The sequence below is a fragment of the Tiliqua scincoides genome, chromosome 11 (assembly GCF_035046505.1).
Source record: "Tiliqua scincoides isolate rTilSci1 chromosome 11, rTilSci1.hap2, whole genome shotgun sequence".
NCBI lineage: Eukaryota > Metazoa > Chordata > Lepidosauria > Squamata > Scincidae > Tiliqua > Tiliqua scincoides.
The window spans coordinates 12,118,806-12,142,442 of NC_089831.1; the positions used below are offsets into that span (position 1 = coordinate 12,118,806).

The window sequence follows — 23,637 nt, forward strand, 5'->3', positions numbered from 1 at the left end:
CTAATGTTAGCTATGCTAATGTTGTTACAGGAAGGTGTTGGGGACAACTCTGAAGTTATGGATACTCAGACTGGCTCAGTAGATGAAGAGAATGGGCGACAGCTGGGGGAGATTGAGCTACAGTGTGGGATTTGCACCAAGTGGTTCACGGCGGAAACCTTTGGCATTGATACCACGTATGTATTAATTGCATATATACCTTCATTTCTTGGACCTTAAGATCCAACCTTTACCTCAGTTCTTCAGTAGCTTAAAAGAAGCGTCTTAAAAACTTACGCTGGTATTTTGCTCAGAATCCAAGCATTCCAGCTGGTATGTTAAAGCAGAATGTAGACTTGGATCCTTCTCCAGCCACACAGCCCTTCCCTCTTTCCACATCCCACCTTCCCACCTATTCAGGGCAGAGCACCAGGCATCTCTCTCATTAGGAGTCCACCTGCCCAGCAGCTCTGAACCCTGTATTTTCTGCTTTGTATTTTCAGTGGCAGCTGAGCTAGGTGTTATATGATCCACCTGAAATTGGATCCTGACCCACCTAGTGGCTCCTGACCCACTGTATGAGAAACACTGATATAAAGCATCCATTCCTGAGGTCTTAAATGTTACCAACCCTAAGGCTGTGCAACATGGCCTTTCCCAGTTTGAAGAGATACTTGGCCAACAGTCTGAGGCAAAGAGGCAAAGAAGGAAGGCCCATAGCCAGGGAGACAGACCAGGGACAGACTGCACTTGCTCCCAGTGTGGAAGGGATTGTCACTCCCGAATCGGCCTTTTCAGCCACACTAGATGCTGTTCCAGAACCACCTTTCAGAGCGCGATACCATAGTCTTTCGAGACTGAAGGTTGCCAACTAAATGTTACTGCAGCTGCAGCTATTTGAACTCTGTCAAATTCTTTGTAAGAAACTTAAGTGCCATGTATTTTTAATTACTGTTGCCAGGAGAGGGCAGCATGAGGTTTGTTAGCGGCTTGGTTGTAAATATACTTGCTTGGAAGGTTAGCACTGTTGAAATTGGCTGAGTAACTTCTAAGAATGCATGTACAATATCAAGGGCTTAGTTTTTTTCCAGGCTCTGTCAAAGACGGCTCCAGTAGTGAAGAAAAGTGTTGGTTAAGTCAGTTGGACTGATCTATAAGGCAGTAAATTGATTTTATTTTTTTTGCAAGTTGGAAGGGCTGATGTTTTGCTGCAAAACATCCTGTATGTAAGCAGCAGTTTTTTTATACAGGCTTTGTTTGGTCTTATTAGTTTTGTTGCATTTTAATGTGGGCTTTGTTTAGTCATATTAATGCAACATGATTAATGTGACCAAACAAAGTGCATAAAAATGCCTCAGGAAAAAAAATCAGGAAATATGTCTTGTTGTACGTTACCCCCCAGAAATAAGAATTCCTTGGACAGAATCCTTAATTCAGCGTTGTTGAACATTTCAGGTAATAAGTACGTCATACTCTTGATCAAGGTCTGAGCAGCCAATGCTATGATCTGGTTTTGCACAGAAATGCTTTTAGCTCTCAAACATGACTCTTGTAAGATCAAAAGATGGTAAGTGTAAAAAAAATGTCCATTCTTTAAAAGCAGTTTTGTGCTCCAAAGGAGAAGCAAGAACCTGGGTTCTGTCGTGGCTACAGCACGGCTGCTATCACAATCAAGTCTACTGTGTAGACTTGCTATTTAGGGCTTTTTTGGTGTAATATTCTCTGGGGCGTTTAAAACTTTTTGTAGCTAGGACCTTGCTTTCCTGTCTGTTTGTGGAGCATCTAGCACACAAAGAGCTGTATAAGCAGTGATAAAAGCAGTTATGTTAAACATAGCTCCGTATGGCTACAATCCTTAACCCACTCGCTTTGGAGTGAGCTCAGCAGTTTCAGACAGACCCCTCCAGAGCATGCCGTTTGGGGATTGCAGCCCTTCGTGTTTACATTTTTTCCCCCTCACATTTCCACGAACTGTTTGCAGCCTTGGCTTAATCAAAGTGTGAAAGTGAGCACGTGGTATTTTGCTGCTTCAGACTGATCCAAAAGCTCTAATGAGGTTGATTTAATGAAAGGTTGGTATACTGATCTAAATTGGTAAAATTCCTTGGAGTTGTTAAGTGGAATGAGCATTCCAAAACTACATTGCAATTGTATGTATTTTGATGGATTGGTTTTAAAGTTGATCCACCAGCCAGTCCTTGGCCCCTGTGGTCTGAAGGAAAGGGGTTGGCTTCAAAGCACAAGAGTTGAAGGGACCAAAAAGCTGCCCAGTTCAACCTTGTGCTTACAGGCAGGATTTCTTTGATTCGCCTGCACAATTCATACCTCTATGTGCTCTAAGCAGAGAGCATGGGCTTCTAAGAGGTGCATTCACTTCAGGTGACGAAGTGAAGTGAGCAAAACTGCATGCAAGGTTGATACACTTCCAGCATTAGTTATATAATCTGAGGACAACTTGCTCTGGTAGTTGGTTAGCCCTGGAGCACTGTATCAATTTAGATGGTTTGTACCTTGAGTCCTCCTTACCCAGTCACATTCAGGAGGAGTTCAGAGACCAGGGAAAGCCCTTGGACTGGTTCCTTGGTTTGCATCTGGGACGTCAGCGTGACCTCCCACTGATGACTGCACTAAAGACATTGGAAGGCTAGCTTGACCTCCAAAGGTGGGAGTGTCTTTGGCACCAAGACCCTGCCCCTCCCCATGTGGGTTTCATTATCCACAGATTTTGTTATCATGGAACCAATCCCCTGAAGAAAGTGAGGGCCCACTGTAATTGGGAGGTGGGTCACTATGCTGTTGGAAATGTCCATGTCACTTTTGTTATATCTGACTAGCCCTTTGGCTTGTTAGTACCACCTTTCTGAACAAGAAATGCATTTTTAACCAGTCATGCTTCAGAGTATAGAAGAGGTGCTTGCCCCCACTGCCGTGATGACACATGGCACTGGCCCAACCCTTCTGGAAGTGGTGGCAGTGGGAGGGGCTGTGGTGCAGCAGTGGGCAAGATGTGGCTGTCCAACTGCTTGGCCCCCCTTTTTTTTTTTAAAAAAAAAAAAGGTATGATTTGGGAAGGAGGATGCAGCATGAAGCCCTGGCAAGCCCCCCAACTTCTTTTGCACAGCTTACACCTCTGGTGGCAATTGGTGATGCCTACAAAAAGTGGTGCCTGCAAAAAGTTTTACTTGCAAGCTAAGCTGACCAAAAAGGTGGGAAAGTCTTAACTTGAAGGGTGGTTAAGCATTGCAGGAAGGGAAAGCAAACTTCAGAATTTTTTTTTTGTTTTAGTGTTGCTGGCTCTGATGCAATGGCAGTGTTGACTCAAGGCATGCCTAGATAGGGAGGTTGTTCTTCTATTGATGATAAGTCCTTTGCTACCTGGTTTGAAGTAGTACAAGGAGCCCTGTGTTATGTTTTGCAGATCCTGCCTGCCTTTTATGACCAACTACAGTTTCCATTGCAACGTTTGCCATCACAGTGGAAACACATACTTCCTAAGGAAACAAGCAAGTAAGCAAGGAAAAATGATTGGAAAGCTTCCGTGTTTTTCTTAAATTTCAGGAGGTGATATTGCTGCCTAGCTTAGGAGTGGCCACAGTTATTCAGTTGCAAAGCTGCTTGAAATATCTGTGGAACTCAGTGATGTTTCCTAGGCACCCACAAACCTGATCACCAGCAGCACATATCCCAAGCCCTCTTGCAAGCAGGATACGTGGCAACGCAAATATCCCCAACTCTTAAATTTTATTTCCACTGCCATTTTTTGAGAAGATCAGAGAGAGGTTTCCCTTTTGAGCAGTTAAAATTGGGTGTCAGGAGATTTAGAATGGACAAAAGAAAATATTTCTTGACCCAGTGTATAATTGTTTCCCTACCCAGTGTGTAATTGATCTGTGGAACTCTTGCCACAGGATGTGGTGATGGTGTCTGGCCCAGATGCCTTTTAAAAAGGGATTGGGCAGATTAATGGAGGAAAAGTCCATCGCAGGTTGCAAGCTATGATGGGGTTACACGGCCTCCTGGTTTTAGAAGTAGGCTACCTTAGAATGCCAGGTACAAGGGAGTGACCACAGGATGCAGGTCTCTTGTTGTCTTGTGTGCTCCCTGAGGCCTGTGGTGAGCCATTGTGAGATAGAGGAAGCTGGACTAGGTGGCCCTCTGACCTAATCCAGCAGGACTCTTCTTATGTTTAGCAGGTGAGGCTCCTGTTGTTTGTTGCCATTTCCATATCACAGTGCAAATAAGAGGAGTCTTCTTTCCTACAAGCTCTCTTCACTTGCCAGAGTATCGTCGGAAGGGGGTCAGTGGTGATCCCAAATAAACATCATCATCCTTCCTCTTAGCTGTCTGAATTCATTATTGCAGTTTGTTCTTATTCTTCTTATCCCCCTGTTGTTTACACAGAAGTGTGTCTTGGCCATAGAATATGATGAAGGATTGTGGCCTCAGTTCTGTCTGTGTTCCTTTTTTTCTAAAGATCTCAAGGAAATGTGTCTTAGTGCTTTGGCCAACTTAACCTGGCAGTCCAGGACCCAAGATGAACACCCAAAAACAATGTTCTCCAAAGACAAGGTAAGGATTCATTGTCACTACCTTTAAGAACATTTATACCTCTTGGAATTGTTGTGGAAGGTGTCTGCTTGATGTGGTTGGTTGAGAGCTGGTTGTGGCCCCCTACCCAATCCATTTTGGGGTATGTTGATTTGATCAGGAGGCAGAGCAGTGACCCATACCTCTCACCACTTCCAAGAAATTCGTGGCAAGAGATGAGACTTTTTAAAAGATGTCTGTTCCTTCTTAGCTTGGGGAGTGGTTTCTGGCTGCTGAGCATGTGGGGCAGCCTGGTGAACAGAGATAGTTGGGATAGCTGTAGTGTTGTTTAACACACTTCAGGGAGCTTCCTGCCTTAACTGGTGGGCCTGCAGTTATCCGCAGTTTCAGGACCCGCAGATTTGACTCAATGTGGGGGCCTCACCTTACCTCCAGACACACCCAAAAGTACCTTCTGGTCGCATCCAGGAGGTGTTCTGAGCTGCAGAGAGACTGGGCCCAGCCTCCTTGTGCCTCTGAAGGCCTGCTGGAGGCCTCTGAGACCGGGATAACCTCCCCGTGTCTTAGAACATCTCACACAACCAGAAGGCACTTCAGAGGTCGTGTAATGCCTGACCCTGTGGATTTCATTATCCATAGATTTTGGTATCTGTGGGGGACCCGGGAATGGGTCCTCCATGGATACTGAGGGCCAGCCTGTAGTATTAGAACACTTGGATCTAGTTTTCACTTCTTTGGTGAATCTGTGCTTGTGCTATATAAGTTTAGACTGGAAGGAGGGAGTTACCAGGTGATTACATGCTCCAGCACATGCACTTGTGTGCATGCTTTCTCTCCCCCACCAGAAAACTAACATGTCACAGCAAAGCTACCTTATACAGAGTCAGACCATTTAGCTCCATTGTCTGCACCAGCTGGCAGAGGTTCTCCAGGACTTCCAACATGATTCTTTTCCAGCCCTACCTGGAGATGGCAGGAACTGAACGCAGGACGTTCAACATTCAGAGCATGGACTTTACCCTACAGTCCTTCCCCAAGGGAAGATGTTTAGAACTAGACATTCTCCCAAACTAGAACCGTTCTCCCAAACCTCTTTTTTTTTTTTTTTTTGCACAGCCTGAAGGGTACTTCAGCCATGTGATGCACGCATGCAGTATGAAGTGGTATAGTCCAAACTCAGGTGTGCTCTTCAGTTAAGTGTGGGCCTTAGACAGCTATCTATTAATATACACATGCACAGAGAGCCTTATGTTATCTCCATTAATTTATTTCACAAGAATTGTTGAGAAGCCTTGGCTCTTAACTGTGCCTCAATCAGTAATGTGCCTTTTACATGAGAACACACAGATTGCGCTCAGAATCAGCAAGTAAATAAAAACTTGAGTCTTTGGTCTGCCACTGTTCTTTAGTTTCTAACTCTCAGGATTATTGTTTTTATGTTTAATTCCAGTAACCTAAGTGATGGGGTTATTTCTTGTGTGACTCAAATATCTATGATGGGCAGAATATAAATCCTAGTGGTACATGCCTGTATGTATTCCCATGGTGAGCATCAATGGGTGAAACTCTGCCCAGGCTGTTTCACTTACCCTTGATGATATCTCTCTTCTGATATAAAACGCTAGAAATATGACTTATATGGAGATAACTGCCAAAGCTTCCTCAGAACATTTTGCCTGTTACTAAAACAATCTCTTTGGTTTCCAATAGGATATTATACCTTTTATTGATAAGTACTGGGAATGCATGACGACGAGGCAAAGGCCAGGGAAAATGACTTGGCCAAATAATATTGTAAAGACAATGGTAAGTAATGAAGTGGAAGGGCAAAGTAACCCATATCTTGAATTTAAAAGATTGGATAAGCTGAGATTTATTTTTTTTAAAGTAGTGGTATGAAAAAACTCCAGTTAATTATTAAAAAATTATTAGAAAGACCTCAGCTTAAGTACCCTATGCATGTATGTATTTTATTTATTGCACTGCTTGTTGAATCCTGGTCCAAAGAAAATACTATATTGCTTAGCAGGATCTTAACTGTGACACTGATCTTTATGAACTGGTGTAGCAGGAGTGACTGAGGGCCCAGTCCTATCCAATTTTCCAGTGCAGCTGTGCCAATGGGGCGTGCACTGAATCCTGTGGTGGTGAGGCAGTCACAAAGACCTCCTTAAGGCATAGGAACATTTGTTCCCTTTCCTCGGGCTGCATCAGTGCTGGAAAGTTGGATGGGATTGGGCCCTGATGCTACAATCCTATCCACACTTTTCTGGGAGTAAGCTCCATTGATTATAATGGAACTTACTTCTGAGTAGACATGTATAGGCTAGGGCTCTGAGTGACTGATCAGGTCTTCTGTGACCTTGCTAAGGCCAATCCCTCTCAGCCTCAGTCCTTCCATCTGCTGTATGGGATAATTATACTTATGCATCTTACAGGGTTGTTGTAATGATAACACACTATACAAATGTACAATGTGTGGTGGTCATGGTTTTTTTTTTTGGTTTTTTTTAAAAACACGCTTGCACTTGCTGTTTATTTCTGAATGTGCTGCTGGCTTCTGATGTTTGAATGTTCTGCTTCAGTGTAAAGAAAGGGATGTCTTCTTGGTGAAAGAGCATCCAGACCCAGGTAGCAAAGATCCAGAGGAGGATTACCCCAAGTTTGGTCTCTTAGATCAGGTAAGTCAAATTGGTATGTTGTATGTACTTGGTGACGCATAGAATAAGAGTTACAACTGTGGTGAGTAAACAGTGGTCTGTGACAGACTAAAAAACAAGTTGGTTATTCTTAAACGTTTGTATCCTGCTCTTCAGCACAAAGGTTTCCAGCACTCCCTCTCAGTGTCCATTTTCCCCCATTATACCTGTGTGGTGGAGATCAGGGCCCATAAGAAGAGGGTGCAGGGGCAACTTGTGCCTAGTCCCAGGTTCAAAAAGGGGGCCCAGCAGCCTAAGGAGGGCGCCCGAAAATTTCCTGGGGTCTTGGAAAATGTTTTCATGTATTGTGTGAAGACTAGCAGTCACATCTTGTGTAAGCCTACATAGTTTTATATTGTAATTCATGGAAATTATGATATAATGGAGAAGGGAAGGGGCCCAAAAGAAACTTTGTACCCACTGATAAAATTCCTCTCGGAAGCCTTGGTGGAGATAAATATTTATTGAACTTACTGGGTTGTTGTATGACTTCCATCAGGAAAATCGCCCAAAGTGTTCTACAGATCCTGTTTATGATACAAGTGACAACATTCATAGAGTTGGACAGGGTTGGACAGGATCTTCAAGACCATCTAGTCCACTGCATCTCAATCTTTGTCCTCTGCCGTATCACTTCATATGGTCCGCTTATTCAAAGTACCACTGGAAGTAACTGGTGGGTTTTAAGAGGTAGCCTCTCTCCGAATGCCAGATGCAAGGGAGTGACAATAGGATATAGGTCTCTTCTCCAAGGCATCTGGTAGGCCATTATGAGATACAGGAAGCTGGACTAGATGAGCCCTAGGCATGATCCAGTGGGGCTCTTCTTATGAGATGCTGAGAGTCAAGCCTGGCACCTGTGGCATGAAAAGCAGTTGCTATACTGCTGAGCTGTACAATTTCTCCTTAACTAACTAGAGGTCAGACAGTTGGCAGAGACTGGTGGTCGCTGTTGCTCTTTGTGTGACTGTGTTTTTGAAATCTTTTGCATTGTAATCATTAGTAGATTGCTGAATGCAAATAGAAAGTAAGGCTGAAAAGAACCAGGAGTGTAACTTTGAAATGGTGTGTACTTCTCTTTTAGGACCTTGCTAATATTGGCCCAGCATATGATAACCAGAAGCAGAGCAGTGCTGTCTCGACTAGTGGAAGTCTGAATGGCAAGTAATTGTATTGTTTTGGTTTTTTGGTCTTTTTCAAAGATCCTATAGCTGGGTGCGTCCTTCTTTGATAGAACAAGACATTTCCCTGTGATTAATTTTAACAGTTAAATTTAAGTATTTGAGAGCTGATAGAAACTTCACCCAGAGAAAACCTCTCACTGCATTGTGTCTGTGATACTTACAGAGAACAAATTCAGAGGGTTAAAATTGCTCTGGAATTGTTTGAGAATTTTCAACTTCCTTATTAATCAAATTTGACTTGTGCTGTTTCACGATGGAAATTGTGGCTTGGTTAAAGCAACTTTCTTTTATTTTGGATTGGGGGAGAGGTTGGGGAATCTTAAACTGAGAGTTCTGGGTCATTAATAAACTTGTTGTGACTTTTGGTAGCTGGTAGGTTACTTTTCATGGTATAAATGTATTTCCAGACTGGTCATCTGAGGCAGTGACCTTCAGCGTGTTGAGAGCTGGAACCCACCACATACTCCAGTCCTTTATGTGGGACCCACATTTAAGAACCAGCAATCAGGAGGGGTGGGCAAGTCACAGGCTAGACTGCCAGCGTTCTACTTTCTGTTCCCATCTAGTGGCTAGTCAACATATGCTGTGCTGCTGTGTCATTGTGTCCCTTCTTTCCTTCCAGACCTAGTGGAAAGAGAAGGGGGCCATTGAGTGGCATGTGCTCAGTTTTAGGAGGGAAAGCAGGGACTCTTGAAGCTTGGTGACCAAAGCATCCCCCCAGTCCTTGAGTGCAGTGTTTCTCAAACTGAGGGTCAGGACCCACTAGGTGGGTTGTGAGCCAGTTTCAGGTGGGTCAAGTAGCACCTAGCTCATCTGCCAATGAAAATACAGAGCTGAAAATACAGGGTACAGAGCTGCTGCGCAGGGCAGGCACCTGGAGGGAGAGAGGTGTGGTGCTTTGCCCTGATTAGGTGGGAAGATGGAGCACTGGAAAGCAGGGAGGGCTGAGTGGTTGGAGAAGGATCTGAATCTGCCTTCTGCTTTGACTTCTGAGCAGGAATGTTTGAATTCCGAGCTATGCAAAATAACAGCCCGAGCGCGCTGCGTAATGGGACCTTTGTCTGGTTTGAAGCTCAAATTGATGATGTCCCTTCCAACTGTGACATCGCTTCCAGGTTAATGACATCACTTCCGGTGGGTCCCGACAGATTGTCATTCTTAAAAAGCAGGTCTCGGTGCTAAAAAGTTTGAGAACCACTGCTCTGCTGGGAGTTAGCTCATCTAGGACCCATAGCTGTGGGTCCTGTTCAAACTGTACAGACTTGAGCCTCCAAACATGTGGCAATTGTACTGTGACCTTCTGGGATCCAGCCCAGCTGTTGATGACCTCTGCTCTAGAAAGCTGTAAGCATGACAGTGCTGTTCCTCTTCTGTTGGTTTGGGCCCTGTGCAAGACAGTGTCCCAAGGAGTATGTTCTAGGAACACCTAAAATAATGCCAACCTGGATCAAGTGTGCCCGTTTAGTTAGGCGTATTCCTAGTGAGGACATTTTATTTCCATTTCATGCTGTGGTGTTATTTCTTTTTCTCTCTTGTTAAAACTTGACAACTACATGGTGCAACTTCTGTTCTTACAGGTGGAGCCTCTTTGGGAGGTGAATATTTTACTTTTCAGCGTCTCCTAATTTAAGTATTGTAGTTTTGAAAAGCTTTTGTTCTGTGCCAAGTTGTCTTAGAAGCTAAAGATAATCCAAAGCACATCACATAAAGATTACGGGAGTAACACTTAATATGAAACATTAGTTCTGCTTTAATGTGAAACATCTACAAGCTTTAAAAATGCTCATATTCTGCCTTTCATGAGTCACAAAATTTTAGTCATTCCACTGACGACTTCTGTTGGGAGACCTTGGAGCAACTTCACATTCTTTAGCCTCAGTTCTTCCTCTGTAAAATGGGAACAGTTGCAACATTTCTTGTAGATTTATTGTGGAATAAGGGTTCCCTACCCTGCACTATCATGATTAAGCCATAAATATAAATAAGGGAAAGATGCAGAGTGGGGAATAGTACACAGCAAACTTACATTTTGATTTTTTGATCTAATCAGGTTTTAAACAAAAATTGCACTAAACTGAAGGTGGGTTCAGGCAACCAGTTTTTAACCTTTTTGATGGGCTGTGTTTTTTTTTTCATATTCATACAGCAAGATCTGCCAAAGACTGAGTTGTCTGAGAGAGCCAGTATGCTGTAATGCAGTGGTCTTTAGTTTGTCTAGAGCTAAGATCCACCTCAGACTCTAGCCTTTAATGTGAGATCAGCTTTCAAGAGCCCAGCGTGGGAGAGGGGTGGGTAAGTGAGCAATCATGGCTTCTCTTCTCCCACCCGTCCGGTGCGAACCAGTCAGGATAAATTACTACTGTATCATTAAGGCAGGAGGTCTGGTCTAGAGGGTAGAGCCTCCATTTGCCTGAAGATTAACATCCACAAGGTCGCCAGTTCGAGGCCATCGGCACCGTGCGACCTTGAAGCAGCTGGCAAGCTGCTTCAAGGCAAGCTGTTCCATCTGCTCGGAGCGTGGGAGGATGGAGGCCAGAATGTTAAACCAGATCGGAGTGTAACATCTTGAATGTGGTGGTTCTTGAAAGAGAGAACCTTCTTTCAATTTGTAAAAATCCCTGCGTGGATTTAATAAGCCTGCCTGTGTAAACCGCCTTGAATAAAGTCTTGAATAAAGACCAAGAAAGGCGGTATATAAATACTGTATATTATTATTATTATTATTATTATTATTATTATTATTATTAAGCTCCTTCCAGGTCAATTACAAGGAGAGAAGGGGCAATGAGTGGCGTGGTAACTGCATACACTCGGTTTTGAAAGTTGGAGAAAGAGGCAAGGCAGAAAGAGAGGAGGTGGATCGGTGAGGGGGCCAACTACAGCCTGGAGGTTTGTGACTCCTCCAAACCAAAGTCTCGGATACGATTTGTCTCACCTGGGACCCCAGCCACGGTTCAATGTGCAGATCTTAATCTAATATGCAACAGAGACAGCAGCACTGCCACAGCCCATCTGAGGCTGAGTTGGTGAATACCTCTGGCGTAGCAAGAAGGAAGAGCATTCGATAAAGTTGCAGTCTCTCAACCCGGCCTAACTCATAGGCTTGGTTGCAGGTGACAACTTCATATCCCTGTCTAAAACTGCAGCTTCATATCCTTGTCTAATGCTGCATAGAGCTCCTTGGCAGAAGCATAGGAGGCATCTGTGATGTTGGCTCCACAGCATTCTGTTCGTGTTCCCTCCCCCCTCCAGGCCCCCAAAATTAGACTTTTCGAAAGCATGGCGGATTTTACCCTTAGTGTTGATTGAAAAATGGTTGCCTGAATTCACGCCGGAGGACCTTTGGAGCTGCGAAGGGGTAGCCTCCATCTTGCTGTTGAACCTGAATTAAGCGAGTTGGACAGCCATGCTACTGTTCAGCTTGATTCATGATTGTGCAGAATATGACGCTCCCTTCAAAATCCTCATCTCCTTACACTGCTAGAGGGGTGTTGATAATTTCAAAGCTTGCTGTTCTTGTAGTTACGGAACCCTCTGCTGCTATTAAAGGTATTTCTCTGCAGCGGAACAAGCTCTGTCAGTTCCTGGTTCATTGGAAGCAAGGCATCCCACATGCTCGTATTTGACACTATGTAGAAAGCACATGCTTTCAATCTGCTGAATCTAGAGTTTATAGAGTTTACGGCACTTAAGAGGAGCATTTAAGGCTTAAGAGGAGGGAGGCTGGCGCACTGACATGCGATAGCCTCTGGAGATCGAACTGGTCCCCACTGCGCTGGTGGATGGGTAAGTATACACTAGCCTTTCCAGGCCAGCTCAGGGGTCGGGGGAAGCATGGTGAGGGTGGGAAGGAGGTGTTTCAGGGTGGGAGGAGGGCAGGGGCGGGAGGGAAGTGGGTGGCTGGCCTGGGACCTGGCAAATATGCCAGATCCTGACCCTGTTTCCAGGCAGCCCGGGCCAGCTCCGGGTTGCTCGGATCTGCACCACCTCTTTCGGTGGCACAGATCCGAGTTGACCCATTGGGGCTGTGGCAGTTCTTCCCGGGGTAAGGGGAAGTGTTTCCCTTTGCCCTGGTCCGAGCCGCTTGCAACCCAAAACTTGCGTTGGATAGGGGGCAGGTATGCCAGCCTCCCTGTTCCAGCATAATCTAACTAGCCTGATCTGTCCCTGCCCCTCTTCTCAGTGTCAGTCCAAATTCCATCTTTCAGGGACTCGGCATAGATTCTTTTGTTCCACCCTTTATGTGCAGGTGCATACCTAACTCTAATTAGCCAGGCAGGAGAGAGTGTGGGGAAATACCCATATATTCATTCATTCAGACCAGAGCTGTTGCTTCGAGCAACCACACTGACTTGTTGTTGCTGCAGAGAAATGCCTTGTGCTTTTGGTTTTTTCCCTTCTTCTTGTTGTCCTCAAGTAGTGGGTGCTTTCAGCTAACGCCAGAATTGTGTGTCCAGGTGTCTCTTCAGCTTTTTGTGTGGTGTTTGAAATAGATGAAAGTTTGATTGAGACCTCTTTGTTCCTTCCCCTCTCTCTCCCTACTGAATCGAATCCTGATTGCTTCCCATGTGTTTCGAATCTCCATGAAAGAGATGACAGTGGCATTGTCTTCACGTTGGTTCTATGCTGGAGACGTTGGTACATTTCCACTAAAACAACTCAACATCTTTCGTTTACAATTCTTTGGCTTTCATCCAAGTGGCATCTCAATTGGCACTGAAGCTGGCACAGACCAAGAAACCAGTAAAAATGTTTTTTTAGTAGTGGAATTCCTTCTTTCCATCTGAAAGATGTCTGGTTTTGTTGAGATTCAAACACATCCAAGGAATTTGAACAGATAGCTACCCCCCCCCCCCCAAAAAAAAAAAAACACACCCCAGGGCCATTTGAACATATTTGTGATATCTTCCTTTCCCAAGGGGGTCTTGTACCAGGAACTAGCGGGAAAGGAAGAGGAGCAAAGCGTAAGCAACAAGATGGAGGGACCACGGGAACAGCCAAGAAAACCAGAAGGTAAATAGAACCAAGACAATCTGGGTCTAACACATTTGGTTCCCAAACTCTTTTGACTGGTGCCTCCCTGGACCTTCTGACCCATTGGCTGCAGCTCCCCATTAGAGCTACAATCCTGTACATTGTATAGGCAATTTCTTCATGAGGATTCTGCAGCTTCCTGGGCAGCCACAGCTCATAGTTTGGGAACCACTGATCTAATTGTATATAGCTAATTGATTTGCTCCATTTGTAGCCTGACCTTTTGTAAGTGCCTGGGGGGGGGGGAGAGATGGATGGACCCACAGTTTACAACATGTTGGCAGCTTTCAGTCTCAAAAGAGGTGGTTCTGGCACAGTGTCTAGTGTGGCTGAAAAGGCCAATTCGGGAGTGACAATCCCTTCCACACCGGGAGCAAGTGCAGTCTGCCCCGGTCTGTCTCCCTGGCTATGGGCCTTCCTTCTTTGCCTCTTTGCCTCAGACTGTTGGCCAAGTGTCTCTTCAAACTGGAAGAGGCCATGCTGCACAGCCTGCCTCCAAGCAGGCCGCTCAGAGGCCAGGGTTTCCCACCTGTTGAGGTCCACTCCTAAGGCCTTCAGATCCCTCTTGCAGATGTCCTTGTATTGCAGCTGTGGTCTACCTGTAGGGTGCTTTCCTTGCACGTTTATAACAATGGCTTATTATTTACCATTTATTAGTTTACAACAATGGCTTATTATTTACTATGAGTATTATTACTACTTAAAGTAATAATAGTACTATTTTTGGAGTGAAAGGATGGATCTCTGTCCTCTTAACTCAGGATGCCAATCCTTGAGGCCAGCTGAGGAGGTTGTTTTAGGCAGCAGATTGGCAGGGAGCATAGCCCTCTGTCTGTCTACCTGCTACCACCGCTGGTGCCCCTCCCCCTTTTTGGATTGCATAAGGAGGAAGTGTGGAGGTGAAGAGAGAGGTAGGCTAGCGCATCTGACCCTCTAGTCCTCCACACTTGCTTTTCTGCTCTGTCCCTGTTTTCCAGTCTAGGGAGTGGGAGAAGGCAGGTGGTGGGTGGGTGCAAGGAAAGTGACTGAGGGTGGGTAGATGGGGAGGGGGGCATACACAGTTCTTTCAGTTTTCGTATTGTACTTAGGGCGCAATCCTAACCCCTTAGATCAGTGCTTTCCAGCACTGACATAAGGGCAATGCAGCTCTGAGGTAAGGGAACAAACATTCCCTTACTTTGAGGAGGCCTCCGTGAGTGACACCCAACTGCAGTACATGCCCCATTGGCACCGCTATGCCAGTGCTAGAAAGCACTGGCATAAGGGGTTAGGATTGCGCCCTTAGTTACAGTACAGAACAAAGATTCAAATGTGCTGCTTAAGGCTTTACCAAAAAGGTGTTTCATTGAAACTCAAAATGTAGCTTGCAAGTGAAACATAAGAACAGAATTAACAATCAGACACAATAAAGCCCAGGCTTTAATTGCAGATTTTTTTTTTTTAAAGTATCATCTTGTTGAACCCTCGATGCACCCTAATCTATCCTGTCAGTTTTGCGAACCACCCAAAATTGGGTTGTGACCTACAGTTTGAGAACCACTGGATTAATTTCAGACTTCAGAGAAATAGTCTCGTCCCTCAGGAGCTTTCAAGATTCATTTTAAGATTCTTGTTTAGTTGAATTTAAATACAACAGTTACTGCTGGGTTTAACTATCTGGTTTAACAAAACTTCAGTTTGTAGATCGCAATTAGCAATATGTTTCAATGTTTGACTAGCAGTAATGGCAGTTTTTATTTAGCAGGAAGGAGTAATTCTTGTTCAGTGCTTCATATGATCCTTCCTAGTGGCTGTGCTGGTGTCTTCCTTTTAATTTAATTTTTTTATATTCTTTCTCCCTTCCCCAGCGATCCTTTGTTTTCTGCTCAGCGCCTCCCACCTCACGGCTACCCACTGGAGCATCCCTTTAATAAAGACGGGTATCGTTACATTTTGGCAGAGCCTGACCCCCATGCTCCTGACCCTGAGAAGTTGGAGCTGGACTGCTGGGCAGGCAAACCTATCCCCGGAGACCTCTACAGAGCATGTTTATACGAACGGGTCCTCCTTGCTCTGCATGACCGAGGTATGGAATTTCTTAACTCTGGCTGAAAACTTCCTAAGACGGCAGGCTCTGACCATGCTGCAAGTTGACTGAATTCTTTCTAAGCAATGAAGCTAATGTTGGAATGGGCTGCCGTGGCTGTATGCTCATGGGCCCAATTCGAAGTGCTGTTTTTTTTATCTCTTGACTCTGGGATGTCTGCCATCAGGAACCAGTGATTTGTTAGTTTTCAGTTTTTCAGTAAACTCTAGAACCTCATCCCTTGTCTCTTCTATTTGCCTCAGGGCGCAATCCTAACCCCTTATGTCAGTGCTTTCCACTACCGGCATAACAGTGTCACTGGGATATGTGCTGCATCCTGCAGTTGGGTGTCACTCAGGGACGCCTCCACAAAGTAAGGGAATGTTTGTTCCCTTACCTCAGAGCTGCATTGCCCTTATGTCAGTGCTGGAAAGCACTGACATAAGGGGTTAGGATTGCCCCCGTTGGCTATAAGCTACAAGATGAAGGATGCAGGGTGATAACACCTTGTAGAGTATTTACAGCTAAGTGTGCAATCCTAAACCCTTATGTCAGTGCTTTCCAGCATTGACTTAAGGGCAATACAGCTCTGAGGTAAGGGAGCAAACATTCCCTTACTTTGAGAAGTGACACCCAACTGCAGGATGCAGCACACATCCCATTGGCACCACTATGCCAGTGCTGGAAAGTACTGATATAAGGGTTTAGGAGTGCACCCTTAGTTCTTCAGAGTCTCTCCCCAAGAAGGTCAGTCCAGGCGCAAGTACAGGCATCCCCCCATATCTGCAGTTTCACTTATCAGTGGTTCCCAAACTCCCCCCCCCCATTGTGCAAATGACTTGTCTCGTCTTGTTTTGCTTGCTACAGAACATAGAGAAAATGAAAGTAAACACTGAGAACGCTAGACTTAAAGCTGGTAGACCAACTCTACAGGAGGCAACAGAGAGAACACCACCAGGAAATGGACAGGAAAGTTAGACAGACAGGGGAATTTGGATAGGGTTCACTGCTATCCCTGATTTCCCAGTATCTGCGGAAGCAGCTAGAACCTGTCCCCTGTGATTTTGGGGGATGCCCTTATCTGCTCTATATCTTCTAGTGAAGATAGATTTTGCACGTATAAATCCCATGTTCGGTCAGCAGCCTTTTGAGTTGACAGGCTTGAAATGCCATTTTCCTGAGGTTGTGGGGAGCTGTTACTCTATCCTGGATTAAATGGATGGGGTGGGGTGGGGGGTCTGGCTCCACATAAGGAAAATTAGTTTTCACATTTCTGTCCATGGCTGTTGCTTCATTTGTTTTGCAGTTGGGATTGTAAGCATGGGGAAGGCTCAACTTTCTTCCCCTCTCCTCTCTGGTATCTGCAGCTCCTCAGTTGAAGATTTCCGATGACAGGTTGACAGTCATAGGCGAGAAAGGGTACTCCATGGTACGGGCCTCTCACGGGGTGCGGAAGGGTGCCTGGTATTTTGAGATATCTGTGGATGAGATGCCCGCAGAGACTGCTGCAAGGCTTGGTTGGTCCCAGCCACTAGGTGAGTCAGTTACCTGAAACCTAATTACCTGCTGGTTTTACATCCCACCTTTCTTCCGTGGACCACTCCCAGGCAGTGTTGTGACCCAGATATCCTTCTTTTTGGCAAGGATTGCATATTGTATGCCTTTAGAGCAGGGGTGCCCAAACCCCGGCCCTGGGGCCACTTGCGGCCCTCAAGGTTTCTCAATGCGGCCCTCAGGGAGCCCCAGTCTCCAATGAGCCTCTGGCCCTCCGGAGATTTGTTAGAGCCCGCACTGGCCCGATGCAACTGCTCTCAGCGTGAGGGCGACTGTTTAACCACTCGCATGAGCTGTGGGATGAGGGCTCCCTCCACTGCTTGCTGTTTCACGTCTGTGATGCAGCAGAGGCAGCAAAGGAAAGGCTGGTCTTGCTTTGTGCAAGGCCTTTTATAGGCCTTGAGCTATCGCAAGACCTTCATTCATTCATATAAGTTCATCTTTAATATATTCATTTATGTAAACATGTAAATTTATTCAAATTTTAAATGTAAATTAATTCTTTTTTTTCCCCGGCCCCCGACACAGTGTCAGAGAGCTGATGTGGCCCTCCTGCCAAAAACTTTGGATACCCCTGCTTTAGAGCAACAATTTTCAACATGATTTCTCTTCATGGCACACTGAACTCTATGGTCTTCACCTCTTGTGTTGTCACTTCTAGCTTCCAGGAGACCTGTCCTGCAGGTTCTGCAGCCCTGTTTCGAGGGCCACTGTCTGTAGTAATTAATTGTTACTACAAAGCTGGCAGAGGAGGAGGGATAATTTGTTATTAGCTGCCCTACAAACAGAACTGGAGAACCTGGAAGAGTTTTCCAATGATTTTTCACCCTCTGTGTGCCAAACCCCTGTGGATTTAGGTGCAGCACACCTGTGAACTTTTCATGGCACACCAATGTGTCACAGCACTCTGGTTGAAAATCATTGCTTTAGGTTAGTGCAGGTCCAAATCAAATTATTTAAAGTTGTCTTTATGCCTCCGTTGAGTAACCCTAGGCTGCCTGGCCTCAGTAACGCTTCAGAGTAGCTGAGCCCCCCTGCAGTCAAGGGAACTAAAACCCACCTGCTTGCCAGTCTGCTATGACATCAGAGCAGTCAGCCAGTTGTGTTGAAGAAAGATATGTTAGAGTTGCAACCTTTTGTCTGGTAAAGAGTTGTATGGAACCTTGGATGAGCAGGCACACAAAACAGCATACACCAGCAGAGTTCTTTGAATGCAGTGGTTATATTTCAGAGCAAGGATTATCACAGGTAGAGTAATCAGTAAACAGTCCTAGTCAGCACGATGAGCAGTCAGTCCATAAACAACAAATCCAAATCAGTTTTCCAAGATACACAGTCAAAGTTCATTCCATGGTCAGTAACAACATGTGTATATACTCATATCCAGCCTCCCACGTTACTGGCAGCAGTTCAGTAGTCTCCTACTACACTCCTACTGCTGCACTGGAAGCTCAATAGACCAAACATTAAGTAGTTGGAGTGGCCAATCAGTGTAGGCTAAGCCACACCCAGGGTGAGGCAGTCGCAGATGTTTGCTGATCCTGCTGACTCCAGCAATCTGCACCTGTTCCTGAACCACCTAGTTGGCTGTGTTTCTGTCTTATCCAGAACATAGACCTGACAAGATAGAGACTTCAGAGGTTGAGGAAGACATTCATGGTCTCCTAAATGAGCTGAGTATGGCCGTTGCTGTACCAAAGTGTCCAGGTTTGATCAATGCATTTACAGGATGGATTACACCTATGGGGGAAGCATGTGTTCCTTTAGATTAGGCTAAGTTACTTGAAATGCATGACTTCATGGCACACATCCCACTTGCCCTCTGAAGATCTCAGAGTGGCTGCCATCTGGCTCCAAGGCCGTATATAGGGTCAGGCCTACTTAGAATCGGCTGTAGCTGTGAGATGTTTTTAATCTGAAAGATGGGATAGAAATAATGTAAATAGGATCTTAGCAGGTGAAGGTAATGTGGAGGTGGGGCCACCACTAGCTTTATGGTGGGAGGACATCTGCCAATAGAGAGTGACAAGAAGCCCCCCTCTATTCTCTGTGCAGCAGACGTTTCTGCTCTTAAGGGCACTTTGAAAACAGCTCTGTATAAATAGCATATAAGCTAAATAACTTTTAGGCACATTTTGATGACTTCTGGCATTCTCTGCAGGGAACCTCCAGGCTCCTCTGGGGTATGACAAATTTAGCTACTCCTGGCGCAGCAAGAAAGGCACCAAATTCCACCAGTCCATTGGCAAACATTATTCGTCAGGCTATGGCCAAGGAGATGTGCTTGGCTTTTACATCAGCCTTCCTGAAGACACAGAAACTGCCACGTCACTGCCAGATACTTACAAGGATAAGGTAAGCTGATCTCCTTGGAGGCGGCCTGTCCTCGTTGGTTCCGTATCTGATCCAAAACGGACAATTGGAACAGGCTGTGACCTTGCTTGGCACCTCCAAGTCTTTTGTTTGGTGCAAAACCTGATCTCTCTGCCCTTGATTCTTACAGTCCCTCTCTGCCATGGCCAAGTAATTCAGTGGGAAGCCAAATTGCCCAGTAAAAGGTATAGCATTTCTTAGGACTCTTGAGTGTACATTTTGTTGTCAATATGGAGAAATGAGACAGGCACACACAGAAATGATGTTTTTTTCATCAGTTCTGCAAGACAAACTGAGGGCCAGGGATATTCTGTACCAGCAAAGGGTCACCTGCAAGGAAATAGCCGACACTGGAAGCAAAGTCAGTTCGCGTTAGCATGAGCACTAGAAACCGACTGTCACTGTGTCTCAGTGGAAGACTAGAGAGCTAGAGCCACAGTAGGGCTAGAGAAAATTGCTAAGTGAAACCCTGAAAAGCAGCTGGCAGTCTGTGTTGACAATGCTGACCTTGATGGAGCTATTTATTTATTTACTTACTAACTATATTTCTATCCCCTCTTTCTCCTTGGGGACCCAAGACGACTTACAACATAGCTTAAATAGAAATCAAACATAAGTTACAATTAACACAAGAATTAAAACATTAAAACCAAGTAAAAACATCTTTAAAAAACAGCAGTCGGACATTATACAATAAAAAAAGCATCAGCAGCAGTTTAATAAAACCCCAAGCCTGTAAAAACCAGATGCTAAAAGATGTTTTTAAAAAGGCCAAGAACTCAGAACTCGGCTATCGTAGGGTAACAGGAATGCACAAGGGAAGGACAGAGCTCAGAATATCAGTTGGAAGGGGTTCAGGAGGTCATCTAGTCCAACCCTGCGCTCAGTGCAGGCACACACTGGTATCCTTGGGAAGTGGCTGTCCAGCCTCTGCTTGAAAAGCAGAGCGAGAGTCCATGACTACATGAGGCAGGTTGCTCCACAGCCAGACAGCTCTTGTGGTGAACAATTCCTCCTTGTGTCTAGTCTACAACTGTTTCCCTGTAGGCAGCTCCAATTTTCCCTGTAGGAAATTGGGAGGAAAGCCAATTTCCTGTGAAAATTGAGATTCTCAGGAAATTGGCTTCCGCATCAGCATCTATCCTGTGATGCGTGATTTTCCATCCTGAAACTCAAGGTAGCATCTGTGGGGTTCCCAGGCAGGCATTCATCCAGGTCTAGCAGACCTAGATCTGCATTTCAGCAACGGGACTGGGACGTCTTGGTTGTGAAATTTATATCTACTTATGAAGGACTTCAGAGCAGCGGTCCTTTGCCCCATCTCCCAGCAATCTTACGAAGTAAATTTGGCTGAACCATGCCCCTTACAACCTCCTGGTGTCTTCCAACTACGAACACAAACATCCAGCAATTGTCCTAAATGGTAAACAACATCTTGCTGGAGTGTCTAAATTTCATGAGATAGTCAGTGTGTCATTGGCCTACCTCACCATTGTTTATCTGTATCAAGCTTCTCCTTGCATTCTTGTAGCGACCTGTTTGTGCTCTGGCAAGCCCTTGGTCACACACATGCTACTGTTTACTTTCATAGGCTTTGATCAAGTTCAAAAGTTACTTGTACTTTGAAGAGAAAGACTTTGTGGACAAAGCTGAGAAAAGCTTGAAACAAGCTGCTGGAAGCCAAGTAAGTTGAACTTGGGGGGGGGGCAGTTTGATTTTTATAATCCTGATCTTTCCTATAGGCTCAGAGAAATTTATGGTGTGTTAATATCCCTGTCTGTCCTGTTCGTCGACTAAAAATAATAATAATTATTGACTATAAATAATATAAACCAGTAGAACCCTTTCTTATTATGTCAGCTGTTCACCAAGAGAAATGGAAGGCAATGCTGTCTGCCAGCATGCATCAAGCATGGTGTGCCTGAGTTGCATTCAAATCCACAGCAAATAGTACAAGCAAAATGATGTTCTAAAACATTGTTTAAAAAGGAAATGGGGGGGGGGATTCCCAAGCGTGGAGGTGATAGTGTTTCCTGAGCCTTGCATCCCTGTCTAGGTGGCAAGTGGATGTGACATCTCTTGCTTGTGTCGTCCCAGAGGCATTTCATTTGAGAATGGGAGGGCTACATGGACCTCCTTTGGCCTGGCCCAGCAAGGCTACTCCTATGCTCTATATCCCACCTGTGTCACACAGGTCAGAACTAAAACTCGAATAACTGGAAAGCCACAGGTTATACGTACCACATTCGTACCATCAAGATGCATGTGGGATGAGAGAACAAATAGACATTTGGATATGGTTCATACAAATATGGTATTCCTTTATACCACATTTACCCAGTCTCAATTCATACCATGACTCTGGCATTGTTATATATGTAGGTTAATGATTTAATCATGGCTCAGAGCAGTGGTTCTCAAACATTTAGCACTGGGATCCACTTTTTAGAATGAGAATCTGTCAGGACCCACTGGAAGAGATGTCATGACCGGAAGTGGTGTCTAGCCTGGCGTCTAGACCAGGCTTCTAGCCTGGACGCCTTTAAAAGGGGATTGGACAAGTTTCTGGAGGAAAAATCCATTACGGGGTACAAGCCATGATGTGTATGTGCAACCTCCTGATTTTAGAAATGGGTTACGTCAGAATGCCAGATGCAAGGGAGGGCACCAGGATGAGGTCTCTTGTTATCTGGTGTGCTCCCTAGAGCATTTGGTGGGATGCTGTGAGATACAGGAAGCTGGACTAGATGTGCCTATGGCCTGATCTAGTAGGGCTGTTCTTATATTCTTATGTTCTTAAGTGACATCATCAAGCAGGACAATTTTTAACAATCCTAGGCTGCAATCCTACCCACACTTACCCAGGAGTAAGTCCCATTGACTGTCATCGTTAAAAGAATATACATAGTAGCCTGTTCAAAGTCCAGGTCTATAACATTTCCCCAAATGCAGTCACATCCCATGGTAGCATCAAGTCTAATCTATGAAAAATGAAATATTGATATGAATGGGGACCCATCTGAAATGGGCTCACAACCCACCTAGTGGGTTCCCACCCACAGTTTGAGAAACTCTGGCTTAGAATACTAAAATATAATCACATTGCTGGAGTTTATATTTCTTCTGCATCGTCAATGGGTGCAAAAAAAAAAAAAAAATGTAAAGCATGTTTTCCCAACGTGCTCCCTGTCAGTTGAATGTCTTCGGGTTTTCTCCAATTCCCAATTTTTCTATCATGATCCTTGAATTACACCATGGTGAAAATGTCGAGCTTGTTTTCTGTATGGTGGAGTCGTTGCCCCATGCAGGATGCATTGTACTTTTCAGGAAGCACTGGGCAAAGCTGAGTGTTCTACCGACAGCTTGTTGGTTGCACTAATGTGTATGGTTGTTTTTTTTAAGGTCGCTGTTTGCGCAGAGCAGACCTGGCAGGATGCAGATCTTGCTCTAAGCAAATCCTTCAGTAGCTTGACCTATAGACAGAATTGCATTCAAATACCCTGTTTTGTGGAATGCAAGACTTGAAGATTTGGTGCTTCGTTTATCTCCTAGGCACACGTGTGCTTGCCATCTCTCAAATCCCAAGGCAACCCTGGGCCTACCCTGGAATGCTGCATACTGTGTGCCTTCTTAAGACACAACAAGTTGAAGGAAGGGAGCTAAGCAGGGCAGAGGGAAAGATAAAAGGTTACAGGAATACCCTGTGCTTCCCAATAACTTTTGGCCGACTCTGTCTTTCAGATAATCTTCTACAAAAATGGCACCAGTCAAGGAGTTGCGTATAAAGATATTTTCGAGGGGGTTTATTTCCCTGCTGTCTCCCTATACAAAGGCTGCACGGTAGGTACCCCGCTTTCCTAGCCTCAGCCTGGAGGGCAAAGCTAGCCGTGAATGTATCTCCGTCCTCTCAAGTCCTCTGTATCAATATAAATGTTTGTACATGCATGTCAGGAAGAAACTTTTCTAAGACCTGTATATCACTGAATGCAGATGTGGTTCACTTCTTCTCAGCCTGGCCTGCCATATAGCAGCTGTTTCTTTTGGGGGTGCATGTCTGCCTTTGCTTTTCCTTGTTCTTAACATGGCAGTGTTGCTAGTAAAACAGGCACATAACACCCCAATCAGTTCTAGCTGGAGGTTGCTATGTGTGCCCTAGGGAAAACCCCTGTGCTGGTCCCCCAGGCCCATGGAACTTGGTACT

At 45.0% G+C, this 23,637-nt stretch overlaps 1 protein-coding gene across 2 annotated transcripts in view; it reads left to right on the plus strand.

Annotated features, from left to right (window-relative positions):
- Positions 1 to 23,637, plus strand: part of ASH2L (ASH2 like, histone lysine methyltransferase complex subunit) — a 28,654-nt gene that overhangs the window by 4,275 nt on the left and 742 nt on the right. Inside the window, exons 3-15 of one of the 2 annotated variants that reach the window (XM_066639341.1) lie at positions 31 to 176; positions 3,398 to 3,486; positions 4,454 to 4,548; positions 6,238 to 6,333; positions 7,113 to 7,208; positions 8,311 to 8,386; positions 9,988 to 10,005; positions 13,330 to 13,423; positions 15,292 to 15,509; positions 16,877 to 17,044; positions 19,225 to 19,418; positions 21,028 to 21,120; positions 23,178 to 23,276. In XM_066639341.1, coding sequence (XP_066495438.1) covers positions 31 to 176; positions 3,398 to 3,486; positions 4,454 to 4,548; positions 6,238 to 6,333; positions 7,113 to 7,208; positions 8,311 to 8,386; positions 9,988 to 10,005; positions 13,330 to 13,423; positions 15,292 to 15,509; positions 16,877 to 17,044; positions 19,225 to 19,418; positions 21,028 to 21,120; positions 23,178 to 23,276 — 1,482 coding nt within the window. The remainder of the gene's footprint in view (positions 1 to 30; positions 177 to 3,397; positions 3,487 to 4,453; positions 4,549 to 6,237; positions 6,334 to 7,112; positions 7,209 to 8,310; positions 8,387 to 9,987; positions 10,006 to 13,329; positions 13,424 to 15,291; positions 15,510 to 16,876; positions 17,045 to 19,224; positions 19,419 to 21,027; positions 21,121 to 23,177; positions 23,277 to 23,637) is intronic. The other variant, XM_066639343.1, reaches the window with a different exon arrangement.